Here is a 16,176-nt window from a genome sequence, read left to right on the forward strand (position 1 = left end):
TCTGTCTCTTCGATTGGTTGAAAGTTGTCAGCTTCCAACCAATTGGGGCGATAAAATGGGTTTGGTTAATGACGAGCTGCTTGATCCTCCTCGTTGAGTGGACAGACCATATATCAATTTCGCCGTATGTTCGGTATGCCTTACCTCACAAGAGCCTCGACTCTGATCGTTGATTGGTTCCTGTCACTTCGGTCAAAGGCGACTGTTGGCAAGGCGGATTCTAAGCCCGGCCTTCCTTAACGTCAAGCGGCTTGCAATTGGGTGATGCGGCTGACTCTCGTGCTGGCGGGAGTGGCTCTCGCTCTCCGATAGGCTGCGGGGGCCACCGCGGAGGGAAGGGTTATCTTACGATGGGGGGCGGGTGAGAGACCGGCGGGCAGGTTATGGCGGGAGAGATGAAAACAGCCTCCGAGTGGCCTCACGGCTGCCGCCTCCTCTTACGAGTTATGGTCCTTTCGATCCTGGCGCGCAGCTCCGGTAAGCGGACAGGAGTGCGAGATAATTCAGGGCGTTCCCCAGCCTTTTTGCCCCTTTGCCTCCTGAGCCTCTTCCGGTAACGGAGGCTCCGGGTCCCTCAGTGCCGTTATTGTTAGTGTAAGCGACAATGGGCTTAGGTTGATTTCTCAACCGAAAATCCCCGTCCCAAGATTCCTTATCATTTTGGGAGAACGAAGGGCACTCTGGATGCCTTCTCCAGGCCAGGCTTTCCCATCCTGTTCCTCTCCAAATGGGACTCAGCTTCCCACAATTCCCAGCCAGGCTTTGGGGACTGGAATCCCAGTAACATGTTGGGAGTAACATGTTGTGATGACTTGGGCTGTCCCGAGTATTAATTTCCCTCAACTTAAGTCTGAGGGGTGGGTGGGTTGCTTAGACTATGATAGAGGTGGACATCTGTGGGCATCAGGCTTCTTGGTGAAGGGAGATTTTTAAGAAATAAAAGAGAAGGTAAACTTTGTCATTTTTTTACTGCGAGCACACTGGCCCACATTAAAAATGAAATTCTGTCCACACTCAAAATAAAGTATACATCTACCTATACACAACACACATATACATATGATATATACATTTGAGATACTGTGTTTCCCCGAAAATAAGACAGGATCCTATTTTCTTTTTACCCCTGAAATAAGTGCTTGGCCTTATTTTTGGGGAGGTATTATTTTTGAGTTACAGTGGTCACCTCATGGCTGCTGCTGTGTTGCAATATTTTCTGGGGGAGATACACACACACACACACACACACACATATTAATCATTGTCCAAATAAAGATGAATGAATCAATCATGGTGAAATATCACTTGGATAACCACGGTAGTGTGACAAGACAATATGGACTGTTGTTTCGAGTACTGTACTCACATAAATAATATCAAGTGGATTATTAGGCAAAATTGCTACTCTGTAGCATACCCTGTTTTCCAGTGAGTTGTGGCATTTGTTGTTACATTTTTTGTTCTTCACATCTTCCAAAATTAAGGACAAATGTTTACATCTGATTATTAGTTTGTTCCTCATGCATATCATCTGGGTACGATGTGGCTAATGCTTCTGTTATTGAGATTATACATTTTATAAATTTTATGGTGGTTGGTGTCAAGAGTACCAAGAGTAAATAGGTAAGAAGTCCATTAATATTTTAAAAATCTAAATACTGTATGTTCAGATTGAAACCTAAGTTAGATTTCTTTTAGTGTGGTCTATGATTTAACACAAGCAAGATGGATTTTGGTCACCTAGTCTTTTGCATGTCCACTTGCCATTACTATTAACCAAAATTCTGTTTTGGTATATTGTGGGGGGGGGAAATCAAAGGAGTGTTATGTACAGTACGCTACCTGAATCCCATGAAATAAGTCTCAGCAGGTTATAAATATAACAAATAGATAAAGGCATATTGGAATTTTACTAGATATAATTATTCTGTTCCTCATTTATATAAATAAGCCTCATTGTCTTAACTCAAATGACATTATTTCATTTTGCCAAAGTATCTAATGTTTTTTGTGTGTGTGTGTGGATTCCTATAGATGGAGATGTAGTGTTACTTAAAGAACATCAAACATATGAAAATACTTCCCCTGAACAGTTTTGCTATTCAAATAAAGTGATTCCCAAATGGCATGATATATGGACTAAAATTCAGGTAAGAATTAGATTATTTTTTGTGGGGTACCTGAGGTGAATCTCACAAAATTAAAGTGAATAACTATAGATCTGTAAATATGTTCTAGGTGACTCTAATAGAAATTTCATTAAAACTCTGATTAGTTTGGAGCATGTGGAAGATAAAAGCAAATTATAAATTCGGGGGAATGTATAGTAAATTGCTAAGGATCTAGCTTACTGTATTATAATAATTGTGTAAGAAGAATGGTCCTGCTGTTCTTTCTCCTTGTCTTCTCAAGCTATTCCATTAGATGCAGTTAATTTATATACATCTAGGAAAAACTTTGGTCCAACTTTGGTCTCACGGTTATATAATTATATTCCATTCAAGTAAGATTTGAAGAAAAAGATCATGGACAGTCAAGAACAAGATTATATTCTATAGCTTAGTAATGTTGCAATACCATGTTGTAGTTGCTGATCCATACAGGCTATATTTTAACCTATCTCTGTGCTAGAGGTTGGGAATAGAATTAGGTCAGATGATTCTAGTAGGCAAAGGGTCAGAGTTCCTCTCCCACAATACCTTTTTTGGATGTTTGTTGTATTTCTCAGTTGGTTTCACAATGAGATTTAATATTAGTCTCCTTTCCCATCACTGGATTAAATAGCTTTTTCTCCATAAATAGGTTGCCTGTTCAAGATGCTAAGCTTTTTCAGATTTCATTTGGCAGTTTTTCAAAACCCTATTAAGTTCTTTGGCATTTTCCCCTGAAACTAGTTGTTAAGTATTTTGTAAGGGCATTGAACATAACTTGTTAAATGTAATGCTGTCTATTTCAACAAATTGTTAAATAATAACATTAAGAAATCTTTTAATTAATTATGGAACTGTCCTTGTTTTTGCCATCTCTTTTTGTTCCATCCAGATCCGAATAAACAGCACCAAGGTGATCCGCGTCATCCAAGTTGAAAGTGAGGAGAAGCTGAAAGAACTGGATGGATTTAGTTTATGGATGTATGTTGGCTTGCTCTTCAAAGAGAAGCTTAATGATACTTACATTAATGTTGACATTTTCAGTAAAAAAACTTGCTTGAAAGTCGAGACCTTAGATCCAGACTCCAAGTACGCCATCAGTGTTATTCGAAGTAAGTTTTCTTTTATCTTAGTTCTAATACAGGTAGCCCACCACTTACGACTACAGTTGGGCCCAGAATCTCTGTTGTTGAGTGAAGCAAAGTAAATTGTCATGTCACTACCTTGCTCAACAATCTCAATCTCGTCTTTCCCAGTTGCGGATATTAAGTGACCATGCGGACCATTATACTCGGGAATCCTTTTCCTACTCCACTTAGGTGAACTATTGCAGCCTTTATCAATGTAGAAGGTTCAAAACACTGGAATCTACTAGTGTTTTCATCACATTTGAGATCCATCTCTCAAGTGCACAGGAGGATTTCCTTTTCCTGCATGGAGGGGAGGGGAAGTCTCTCAGCACACTGGGAGAACGGACCTCAAGTCCAATGTCTCCTCTGCTTGCAACTTTTCCCTGTTGACTTTTTGAGGAAACAGCAGAAAAGATTGCAAATGACAATCACGTTATCACGAAGCACTTGGCAATCGGTTATAAATACAAACAGGTTGCCAAGCAACCCAAATGCAGTTATGTGACCAATGGCCATGCAGCATGGTGTGGATGATGCATCACCTGGCATGCTTACACAACTACCTAAATTAAATATAAGGAAAAATGTTCTAATGCCAAATCCTATACAAGAGTCATTTGCGTGTAATGGTTAAGCCACCAGGGTAGAAACCAGGAAATCATGATTTGTCTTAGACACAAAATCAGCTGGGTGACATTGAGTCAGTCACACTGTCTCAACCCTAGGAAGCAGACGATGATAAGCCAATTCTGAAAATCTTAACCAAGGGAACTACAAAGACTATTAAATGCAGTTGCCAGAATCAGTGCTAACTCACCCCCCCCTCCCCTTTCCAAAATGGAATAGTCTTTATGTGTGGTAATTCTCCATCTTCGGAGGTTTGGAAGAGGCTGGACAGCCATTTCTCAAAGATGGTCTCTGATTTTCCTTCACAGAAGAATGGACTTAGATTATCCTTTTGGTCTCTTCCAATCCCACAATTCTGTGATCCTGTGAAATTAAACTTGATATGTTTCCTGAATGTGCTGCTTGCATTCTTGGAATACCTTTACTTTTTCATACATATTTTATTCATGTTTTGTGTCTGAAGGATATAATTATCCTGGATAGGCAAGGAGAATTGAATACATTTAGAATGATCACTCACTTTGTATATATATATGTTACATTCCAAAATTTTAAGGCAGCATTTGCTACCATAAGGACAAGTCTAGTAGGTTTAAGTCTGCAGAGGTAAAAGAGAGGAGCATCTCATATAAGGACAAGCTCACTTTGTATATATAAAATCTGTCCATTTTGAAACACAATTGTTCACAATTGCTGAACTACGTGGGAGTATGTATATGATGTTCTGAGGTACAAAAGATAAAGTGTGTGAATTAGTTTTATTATGCAGTTTGCATTTTTCAAATCAGTTGGTTCTTAGAAAAATGTGAATGATGGAAAGAATGATTTTAAAAGAAAATACTGTTTGCCTTTTTAAAAGACTTTACAGCAATGGTTCTTAATAGTTCTCAGTTTTTTTCATTTTGACAATCAGTTTATCAAAAATCTGTATGCAGCAGAAACACATATTGATGGGAAGATATTTTTATCTTTTACATATATTTGCCATTATATTCTAAGTAGTTCAGCCAGCTGATTAATAAAATAATAATTTTATTTCTTTTAGCACTTGATCCTAAGCTCTTCATTGTTACATTTCTGGGCCTGCTGCTGTTTTTCTGTGGTGATTTGATGAGTAGGTAAGTAAAAATCCAGTTCATAATGTTTGCCAGCTCACAACTGATAACCATCTAATCTAGTAAATGCCTATCTCTCTTTCAGTTTGTGATTGTGTTAATCTGTCCCTTTTCACTGGAGAAATATTTGGGAAATATCAAATCCTGTTTCCATCGGCTTCCATGTAACAGGATATTTTTGTCCTTTGTTCTTTTTCTGAGTAGTGAAGAGAGATGTTTGTGAAATTTCAATGCATGTGCGTCATTATTTTCAACTCTTGCAAGACTTCCACATATTGTTTGCTCTTTTAAAGTACTACCATGTAATTTGGCAGCTAAGTTAATGTCTGTTCCTTTGGGAAAGCATTATGGCTCTTAGTTTTTGGAGTATTGTTCACTTTTCCTCCTGCTGCTATAATTCATTTTCTATTTGTCTTCCTCTTTACCCATCAGCCCTCGCTGTCATTTATTTTCTTTCTTTTTAATGGCTATCCGCCCAAAACCTAGAATTATTAGAGTTACTGTTAAACTTGTGCCATGTGTAGATTTTCATACATAGTGTTTGAAATATTCTATCTCTTTGCAGAAGTTCAATCTTTTTCTATTCAACTGGAATAAGCATTGGCATACTGAGTTCATTGCTCATTGTTGTCTATGTACTATCCAGATTTGTGCCTAAGGTGGGTTAAAATATGATGACTTAACTTTGTTAGGGGTTTTGGCAACATTCTGAAAAGTAAATAGTCTGAACTGGCTAAAGGCCTTTCAAATGCCTGGAAATTTGGGGTGTGGTAGTCTAATAATAGATGTGCAGGGTAAGATATAACCTGATTATATATTTTATAGCTGTACTGAGGAAAAACAACTCCCCCCTTTCACTTCTTCCCTTTTTGAATCCCTTCCCCCTTTTAATTGTTATCTTGTATTATTTTTTTTAAAAAATATGGAAGATAATGAATTAAGAAAACTGTTTCCAAGGTTCAAGCTAAATCTCTAAATGCCTGCCTTGTTTTTATTCTTTAAGTAAGCTTGGAAACATGAAGGGAATTTTATCAACCTAACTAGTATAGAAAACAATTTATTCACAGTTTTACTACCCATACTGTGGTGCAAGGCCATCTAATCTGGCAGGTTGGATAATAGCAGTTTTGTTATATGCTGATAGTGCTACAATTTTCCTTAGCATATATTGAGTTGAAGAGAATATTGTAAGCTTTGCCTTTGGTTATTGTAAGCAGGGACCTTATTGGAAAACTACTAAAAGTAATTACTGTGGGGTTCTGAAAAAAATTCCAAATATACCATTATCAGCAACTAAATGGGCACCAACTTGAACAAGTAAATAACTCTAAATATCTAGACTCTTATTCAGTGTAATGGAATCCTGGAACACAAGTTCAAAAGCCATGCTCACATTTTTTAGAACTGGGTACAGTGTAGAAGTTTTGATTTCAATTGTTTTATATGTTTTTGAGGTTTAGGTTATACCTGAAATGTTTTATGGTGCTCCATTTTTTTCATATGCATCTATATTTTTCAACCTTGGAAACTTTAAGATATGTAGAGTTCAACTCCCAGAATTCCCCATGCTGGCTGGGGAATTCTGGAAGTTGAAGTTCATACATTTAACCTACTGGTTTTGGTTCATTGGAGATAATAAAGAATAAAATTTTAAATGTCTGATAGGTTTCTCAGGAATCTCTTAAGCTTTTAATTATGAGAATTATTTGGTTTTGCATCTTAAGTATTGGACAAATACACGTATAGACTTCTTATTATCTCTAACCCTGATTGATTCAGTGGAAATGATGTTGTTAATGTCAGTTTCTTGCCTTATTTTGTAATTTATCTAGAGACAGTCAGAATTAAGCATACAGAGATAAAGAATTCCCAAATTATTTTTGCCGTTATTTAACACAAAGGAAATTTATATTCCAGCTTAATATCTACACCCATACTGGCCTCAAGAGGACTGTATTGGAATAGAAGAGCATTAACTTTAGCCTATTGTAATGTGTTTGTGTCTACATTATTAGAGGGTAGATTTTTCCATTTTTACATGAAAACTACGTATCTATTTGTCCCATACTCATATGCCTTGATAAAACTTCCTTAGATTTATCACATCTCTTTTAAGGGGAAAAGCAAACGTTCGGTTGTCTGCTATTTGACCAAAAGGATTCATTTTGGTTTAACAGCAGACATAAGGTAGCAAGATTTTTCTTAAAAGCAACATAGGAAAAACAGCCTTTGACACACAAATTAGAAGGAAGCAGTATTGTAATGCTTTAGCTGTAGGTTTTCATTTACAGAGTCAAAGAAAAAAGCATTGAGGATGAGCTTTTGGTAAACCTGAAAATGATCAGCTTAAATCCTCTGCTTCTCATATTAAAAAAAATTGTCTGTAAGCAAAGACTTGCGTATCAAAACCAGAACATGATATACCTGTGTCAGGTAGGCCATCTTATGCGATGTCCATTTAGTTTCCCCCCTTTTCCAAATCTTCACATAAAATGTTACATGTTGTAGCTGCTACTTGATACATTTTGAGAAGTGGGTCTTGAGACATCCAAGGGTTCAAAATCAGAGCGTACTTAAAAATTTCATCCAGAAAAACATCCATTATGATTATTACATGGAACTGTTCATGATTGAAAGAGCCAACCAGAATGAGTGCAGCACGTGAAGCCATTGGAATACTGCAGGTGATAAAAACTGTTAAAAATGCTTAAGGAGCTTTCTCTAATCTGTAACATTTTATTATTTTTTTTCTAGAAGAGCCCCATCTATCTCATGATTCTGGGAGGCTGGTCTTTTTCTATTTATCTTACCCAGTTGGCCTTCAGAAATCTTCAGGAAATATGTTCCTTTTATTGGGAATATCTACTTGGTGAGTAGCTGATGGCCTTCTCTTTTTGATACTGAGGTCATTTTACAATGTTTCTGAACTAATCTACGTAGGAAAACAGCAGCAGTTGACTTTCGCTTAAGTAACTACTTTCTAAAATGGTCCAAATATTCTGATTAGTTTGCGTAAATAGAATTTGCAGGCTATTACTTTTCCTAGTTATCTAGGAAAAATACAAAGAATTACCGTATTTCTGTGACAGTGTATTTAGAATTAAATAGGAGATAGCAAATCTTGCATAGGTTTGTGAATCCATGATAGTGTAAGATATCATGGTTGGAAAGACATTATTTACACTTTCAGAACCATCTGTCAATTAATGTTGGTTTTGCATTCTTCATTACTTATCATACAAAACAGGCTATATTTGGAATGTCAGTATTCTTATTCTGTATTAATGACTTTAAAATTAATTTTTATTATTTATAATAAAAAATTACAATGTAACCATTACAAAAATAAATAGAAAAACAGAAAATGGAGCTTGCATAATCAATCGTATCATTACTAACAGAATCATTCTAATTAAGAAGAGAAAAATTCAGAAAGACATCTTAATTTAGAAAAAAATACTCAAAAATGGATAACTATCCAACAGCATAGAAACAAAAACCTCAGTATATACCTTAACGTACCGTTGGAAAGCTATCTGGATCAACAGGCTGGCCCCTCTAAATTGGTGTAATACTGGCACTTAATTTCTGAGGAAATCATGTTGCAGATAAATAGCTTGGTCATGGGTAATCTCTAATTTAACCATCTGAAACCTTTCAATTTAGGTTTAAAATATTCTAAAAGTCTGGTTTATCAAATTTAAGTCAGTATATGCTTTATCCTGAGAATCATTTATAATAAAAATGATACAACAGTGTGTGGTGTGTGTGTGTGTGTGTGTGTGTGTGTGTGTGTGTGTGTGTGTGTGTATGCTGGTCTTGTATTTGGGTCTTTTCCCATGTAAGATTGAGATTGTCTTGGCAACGTTTTGGCGAGGACTCACTCGCCATCTTCAGGCTGGGTTTTGGGCTTAAAGCATGGCTGGAGCTGCCCTCTTTCTATAAATCTTGGTGGGGGTATGTGGAGTGCTGCCATTGTTTCAGTAAATGGATTGATTGGCTTTGTGGCTGTATCATGAAGATGGCGAGTGAGACCTCGCCGAAATGTTGCCAAGAGAATCTCAATCTTTCAGTTACTTTGCTTGATATTATTAAATACATATTGGTTTCTAGAGTATGAAGTTCCATTTTATCAGGCATAAAAACATTATATAATTCTGTCTTCCAATGTGTTGTATAATTTACTTCCTTAATGTGATTTTCCAAATTATGATTTATTAAGTTTTGTTTTTCCAACCTCAAAGAGGGGCCTTGAAAGCCACTCATATAATCACGAAAGTCACAGAACAAAAAAAGTTGATAATCTTGTCCCATCCTGTATCAAGTATCACCAGCAATAAGGTTTATATTACAGTTATCAGATCAGTCTGCTAAAATTCGAGAGACTGAAAAACAATCCTGTCAGGAATGAGTTTTGTGAAGGGGAGTTGTTTCTATGATGAATTCAGATGTTGCCATATGTGTACCAATAAATAGGCTTGTGATTAGAATTTTTCATAAATGAGAGCTCTGCTTACATGAAACAATACTGTAATCAAGCAGAGAATTCAAAACTTAATTAAACTCAGCACTAAAAGATGAACAGAACATCTGTGTAAAACATCTGGATGGTTTTTAGTGGGAATGTTTGATGAATTATTAAAATTTCTAGTCCCCCCTGCCCCGTTCTAATACCATATATTGGGAGAAGATATTTTGTCTTTTGTGGACATAATATTTTATAACACTTGTTTTCTTCTATCCATTGATAAAAAAGTATGATGTATTTGTTTGATATTTTGTAAAATATGCTGAGTCAGAAGCATGAATTATTGCATTTTATTTCCTTCTGGCTTCAATGTTTTGGCTGCATGCTAATGTCTAGGTTATTTAGAACAGATGTGATACTTATAACCAATGTCTTATTGGCTGACATAGACAAGCTGAATTATATAGAAGAAGTAACTTATGGTGATAGTGAAAATCCAAATAAAAATAGTTCTTTTTCTTCTTCCACAGGCTACCTGGTCATCATAGGGTGTGCAAGCTTTGCCGTGTGCTACAAATATGGCCCTCTGGAGAATGAACGCAGCATAAATCTTCTCACTTGGGGTCTGCAGATTTTCGGCTTGCTGCTCCTTTATATGAGCATTCAGATACGACATATTGCCGTCATCTTGATTATAATTGCAATCTGCACTAAAAACCTGGAGTACCCAGTCATATGGGCCTATGCCATCTACAGGTGATGGATGGGAAACAATGGCTTGGCTCATTCTAGAAAACACAATGTAAATAATGATAGGCCCATTTAGAAATTTGTGGAGTAGGGGTAGGTGAATATGTTTATATGCATAACTCTGTCCCCAAAATAAGTGACTTATGTTCTCAGTTATTGAAATTCTTAGCATGTTTTTTCATTCCTGGTTAATTCTCTAGTCCCTTTAGCCGGGATGGCGAACCTATGGCACGCGTGCCACAGGTGGCACGCGGAGCCATTTGTCAGGGCACGCGAGGCGCTGACCTGTTAGCTGGTCAGCTGAGTTCACCCTTTTTAAAAGCTATTTTTCGCCCTCCCCAGGCTCCAGAGGCTTTTATAGCCTCTCCCCCCCCCCGAGGCCCTCTGGAGGCTTCATGAGCTTCCTTGAAGCCCCTGGAGCGCAAAAAAACAGCCCTATTGGCAAACCGGAAGTTTGGGAACAGACTTCCAGTTTGCTCCAAGGGTCATTTTGAGTGCTCCGAAGGCTTCAGGGAAGCGTCCTGAAGGTCCCTGAAGACTACGAGGGCTTCTGGGGAGTGGGCAGGGAAGGCTGTTTTTGCCCTGCCCAGGCTCTTGTAAAGCCTCTGGAACCTGGGGAGGGTGAAAAAAGCATGCAAAAAATGGCGGTGAGCACCTGTAGTACGCACATGCGCACTGGGTGTGTGTGTCACACATTGCATTATGGGGGTGGCATGCCCGCACACGACCCCCCTGCGCTCCCCCCACAAAAATGGTTTGCCATCGCTGCCCTATTGACCCAGATTGTTGGGGGCAATATGCTGACTCTCTGTAAACCGCTTAGAGAGGCCTGAAAGGCCTATGAAGCGGTATATAAGTCTACTGCTATTGCTATTGCTATTGCTATAGTTTTTGTATAAAGACTTTTCGGATGACAGACATGACTATATGACTCCTTCGAGGAGGCAAGTGCCAACCCTCCCCCCTCCGAAAAATTGCAAAATCTCAGGAAAGAACACTGAAGTGCCAGAGTTAGTCTATTATTTCAATTTTTTAAATAATCATGCACTGTTTGTAAATTATTATCACACACTGTTTAAGATGGTTATGCGATATTGAAGCACTGTGAGACCAACCTATGTTTTAAATCCTCTAAAGCTGAAATTACTTTTTTTTTTTTTGCTTAGACAAATAAAGACATGATGTCACATCAGTTTAGAAGAGGAAAATGAGACTGAGATTTGGTTTACAAAATACACTAAACTGGAATGTTTGTTTAGATTGGGCTAACCATGTCATGTGAACTCAGGAACTGTGATAAATGGTTTTGGGTGATGAACGTACTTCATGATCTATCTGTTGAGGTTTTGGGTGGCTATAAAGCTTTCCTTTTTGTGTCTCTTTACCACAACCTGAACATACTTGTAGGAAGCACTTGCTCAGAACTGAAGTGCATTAATGAATAAAGATAAGTACTTTTGCTGAGCATTTTTTAAAAACAAGGTAATCCCTGCTGTATTTTTTTTAATCTAAGAGACTAAAAAAATAAGATGCAGATGACAAGCAATTTTAGAAACTGTAGAAAATGATGTAAATTTCTTCTGGTAAGAGGTAGAATTATTGATGAGACCACTCTCTCAAAAGAAAAGCCAAGTGACAAAAGTTTTGGCCAACGGAGCAGAGGAATTCCCAAGGCTCCTTCTCTTTATACAGCCTTGTGAAAAAGCTGGTGAGGGAAGGAGGATTTGGAATAGGAGTAAATCATTACTTCACTTTAGACCAATGGTTCTAAAACTTGGCAAGTTTGAGGTATGGATTTCAACTCCCAGAATTCCTCAGTCAGCAGAGCTGGCAGGGGAATTCTGGGAGTTGAAGTCTACACTTCCTAAATTTGCCGAAGTTGAAAAACACTGCTTTAGACAATCACTGGCTTTATATGACAATGTGGCTTTTGCAAACATTTGGCAGAAGAATCTGCTTCTAAAGATTCATTCTTATATAAGAGGCAGGCTCCTGATCTATGTCTTCTATTTTGTAAAATAATTATGTGGATAAGATAGCTGGATGTTGTACTTGAGGGCTTTATCTAAATACATCTGTAAGATATTTCGGGGGAAACTTGAGTGAGTTATTTTTTTAAGAGGAGTGAGACACAACTGGTTAAAGATTACTCAAACATTAAAGTTTTTGTTGAACATTGGGAAAAAATGAGGGCTGACTAGCTAAGTACACTACTAAATCATGGAAGACTCTACTCTCTTAAGTCCTGCTGAGCAAAAATGAGTCCAGATTCTCAAGAAGAGGCCTGATTTCAAAGCACCATTCTGATCATCTTTATCAGTGTCCTTTGGCATGTTGAAGATGAACAAGAGTACAGTATTATCACAAACATATATTAACACTGTTTTGGCATTTCTTAGATATCTTTGCAAAAGATGTAATATGACTACGAACTGTTACAGTAAAACTGGGAGGACAATATGCCTGTCAAGAAGGCCTAGGTCTAGAACGTTCAACTTTGAGCCCAACTTAAGATAGGGTGCAGTTCTGAGTGTGTATCAGGTGCCCTCTCCTAAGTGTTTGAAGAGGATTGCAGAGGGCCAGATTTCAATGTTTGACTTACAGGTGCTACTAACGCCATTGCTGTCCTAGCAGGAAGCTGTTCACAGCTCCAGAAAGGCCCAGCCCACCACGCCTGTTGTCCGAGGAAGAATATCGGATCCAGGGGGAGGTAGAGACACGCAGACAATTGGAACAATTGCGGGAGTACTGCAGAAGTCCGGAGTTCTCTGCATGGAAAGCAGTCTCCCGCATCCAGTCTCCAAAAAGGTAGTCCATGAAGATCATCAGAAGGGAGGGGTGAGCTATAATGTGCTGAGGGATTATTTTTTTTTTGTAATCTTGATTTAAAAAAAAAATCAATTTAAAGCTATATTTGTGGGAGAGCCATAAAAAGGGATGTGTGGGAATCAAATTCAAAACAATCTAGGTTTCTTTCCTGGGAAGGAAACCCATTTTTCGTAAGAACATGCTATATCCAAGCAGCAGGTTTCCCCTCCTCAATTTAGACTTTGTCTTGCAAATACTTGGTTAAAACTATAAAGTTAATTGTAGAGGGAAGTAGTTGTAGAATCATTAGTTGTAGTATTGTTTACATTGTTCTTTCTTTCCTTCAGATTTGCTGATTTCATAGAAGGTGCCTCACATGTCGTCCCCAATGAGGCTTCTGTCCATGAGCAGGAGTATGGGTTAGGGGGTTCCTTTCTAGAGAATCAGCTCTTTGAAGAGGAAGATGAGGAAGATGACAACAGTTTTGATGATGAGGATGGCCCAAACACACCGTGGCCCCAGAATCACTTAAATTTTCAAGATAAAACTGGCCACTCTTGATGCAAATGGATTGACTGATGCCCCTTATTGATCCTGTCTGCTGTTACAATGGAGGAGTGCTATAGAAAAGCCTTTTCTGTGTGGCATTGCTTAAGTAGCTGTATGACAGGCCTCTAAAGCCCTGCCATCTATTCCAGACCATGACATGATCATGAACTGCAACATACTTGGGATATTCTGGATTAAAGATATTAATCCAATATTCTGGATTAAATATCTTACAAAGTACAAGCTAGTCAGAACCTACAGCTGTTAGCAATGAGTAGCCCAAGGAGGAGGAATATGGAAAGCTTGCAAATCATTACCAAAAGCCAGTGGAAAAATGACAAATTATTTTGCCATGAGAAAAACAGGCTACTTGAAGAAAGGTTTGAAAGTCCAGGTGAATTTGATAAGAGATATCCTAATTTTTCATTGTCTTCCCCCTGGGAAACAAAAGCTGCTGTCCTTTGATTTTCCAGGGTGCCGACAAAGATTTGAGAGCATGCTGCACTTCCTCCAGTTGCTATGCTTTTCACTTGTTGGCTGAAATTTTGCCTCCTGGGTTCAGTACACTGAAGGTATGAGGCTACTGCTTGTTGCAGAATGCATAGTGTGTTTGCTGGGAGGCAATAAGTTGCTATGTCTCCCAGAGAGGTTCTGTACTATACATGATAATTGCGCGAATAGAAATATTTTTAATTATATATCTTGAGAAGAGGGTTGCTTCCACTAAAATACTTCCCGTGGACTTCATCCATGATACCCGTTACATATTATAACTTATTTGTGGCCTTTTTGGTGGGGTTGACATACAGAGATGAGCCACTTTCAGTTTGAAGAATTAATTTCTGTATGGTTAGAACAGAGGTTCTAGAGTGGTTTGAAGGAGACAGAGCAATCTGAAATGCTGGATTTTGTATAAAACTGCTTTTTGGAAGCCAATACTTTTGTGATCTTCACCAACACCCCCCCCCCCAATGGTTCAGAGTTTAAATTGCCTTGTTTTTATCCCGATAGTCCTCAATGTTATTGCAATCCTTTGAGAAGGATTCAGTTGCATCTGGATGGAACATGGCAATAAATTCATAGTAGATATGTATAACCACCCAAAATGTTTGTATTTCTAGCTATCCAAAATTTATTAACTGATAAATTAACTGCTTTTAAAGTTTCCATTGCCACCCTCCATCCTTCTTAACAGGATTGAAAGAGATCTAATAATTTGTTTTCAAACCCTAGTTTGTTTCCTAGTCAGTAAAATGATCGCTCAGTTTAGTTACACAAGGATCTGTTATTTTAACTGGGATCAAAGCTGGTTCCAAAAAACAGAAGACAAGAGAAAACCAAACAAACAGTTGACATGTACTATATTTTTCCTGTCCATTTGAAGTTTTAAGGAAAACCAAGGTCCTTGTTATATGCACACCAAACGTGTAAAATGCTGAAACCAATGTGAAATAATAACTAGGGCAAAAGTTTTAATTTATACATCTTTGCTTAATTTGGGATATAAGCCATGAAGGTGTTTTGAAAGGAATAAAATATCCCTCCCAAATGGTCAAAGCTAGTACAGACACAACTAATTTTTAGACAATGAATAAATGGAGAGTACTTCAGTATTTTCTAACTTGACTTGTGAACTTTTTTAAATAAAGTATTTTGTTTATCTAATATGAAGTTTCTTTGTATTGTGTCACTTGGGAAGTCAAGAGGCCTAATCCTGTTTACAGACAGTAGTACTACAACTTGGCATAATTAATCTGCAAACAATCTGATATCCCATTTACAGTGAAAGGTTTCTATTGCAAATTATTTTCTGATTGTTGTGTTGTCCTGGTGAGTGAGTGAGTGAGTATACAATGAATGAAGTTGGCAATGAGTTTCCAAAAGTGAAAAAAAATATATGTTTTTTGAGCTTTTAGCTGATGAAGCTTGGTCAGAGTGCAGAAGTATTTCCTAACAAACATACTCAATTTTGCAACTGATTTCATTGAGAGGTGCTGTAATTGAGATAAGTGGAGTGAGTGATGAACAACATCTACGGCAGCGGTTCTCAATCTGTGGGTCGCGACCCCTTTTGGGGTCGAACAACCTTTTCACAAGGGTCACCTTAGACCATCGGAACTCTTAAATCTTTAGACTCTTAACGGTATGTATGCTTGAATTTGGCAAATCAATAATGGAGAAACCTGATTATTTTCCAGTTCACGTTTCAGATTTCAACTGACAAGATTATTCTACATGTTTGAAAGTCTCATCTTTTGAACTGTGTTAAATGAGCCCTTTGCAATGCCTGAAACATCTCCCCAACTTCCTGTGTTCAAAAAGATTCTGTATTCCTCCCACCCCTTTATGCCTCTGCAGCCAGAGGATTTGCAGATTTCAGTCCTTGTGGTCAAATCTGCCTCCTCATTTTTCCCCTCGCTGACTCTAACACAAAAGGAAGTTATGGATGATAAAAATGAACCGTCTGGCTTTTTAGGATTAGCTGACTGAGATTACTGTTCATTTTAAAATGTTTAGCTTAGAACAGACATTGTCAACTGATTTGGTTCAGGAATTGTGTCCACCTTTTATAATTGCTA

The 16,176-nt window shown here is 37.7% G+C and overlaps 1 protein-coding gene across 3 annotated transcripts; it reads left to right on the plus strand.

The window, feature by feature from the left end:
- Positions 1-351: 351 nt before the first annotated feature.
- Positions 352-15,262, plus strand: NEMP1 (nuclear envelope integral membrane protein 1). 3 transcript variants are annotated; one of them, XM_087710618.1, is made up of 9 exons: positions 352-477; positions 2,035-2,150; positions 3,043-3,262; positions 4,953-5,025; positions 5,588-5,681; positions 7,777-7,891; positions 10,021-10,246; positions 12,872-13,048; positions 13,396-15,262. In XM_087710618.1, exons 1-9 carry the CDS (start codon positions 384-386, stop codon positions 13,607-13,609), a joined length of 1,329 nt encoding a protein of 442 aa, XP_087566744.1. In that variant the 5' UTR covers positions 352-383; the 3' UTR covers positions 13,610-15,262. The 3 variants fall into 3 exon arrangements, with proteins under 3 accessions (XP_087566744.1, XP_087566745.1, XP_087566746.1); XM_087710619.1 differs by having other exon boundaries at positions 12,875-13,048; XM_087710620.1 differs by lacking the exon at positions 13,396-15,262 and having other exon boundaries at positions 12,845-13,008.
- Positions 15,263-16,176: the final 914 nt, after the last annotated feature.

This window comes from Thamnophis sirtalis, unplaced genomic scaffold (genome assembly GCF_051295495.1).
Source record: "Thamnophis sirtalis isolate CommonGarterSnake01/CBP01778 unplaced genomic scaffold, rThaSir2_p1.2 scaffold_3, whole genome shotgun sequence".
Taxonomy (NCBI): Eukaryota; Metazoa; Chordata; class Lepidosauria; order Squamata; family Natricidae; genus Thamnophis; species Thamnophis sirtalis.

What these genes read in the sequence shown, in the direction of transcription:
- NEMP1 (XM_087710618.1), top strand. Translation starts at nt 384, where the DNA reads ATGGCGGGAGAGATGAAAACAGCCTCCGAGTGGCCTCACGGCTGCCGC. An exon ending in TGTGGTGATTTGATGAGTAG is followed by an intron (nt 5,026 to 5,587) that starts GTAAGTAAAAAT and finishes ATCTCTTTGCAG; the next exon opens with AAGTTCAATCTTTTTCTATT. An exon ending in CGCATCCAGTCTCCAAAAAG is followed by an intron (nt 13,049 to 13,395) that starts GTAGTCCATGAA and finishes TCTTTCCTTCAG; the next exon opens with ATTTGCTGATTTCATAGAAG.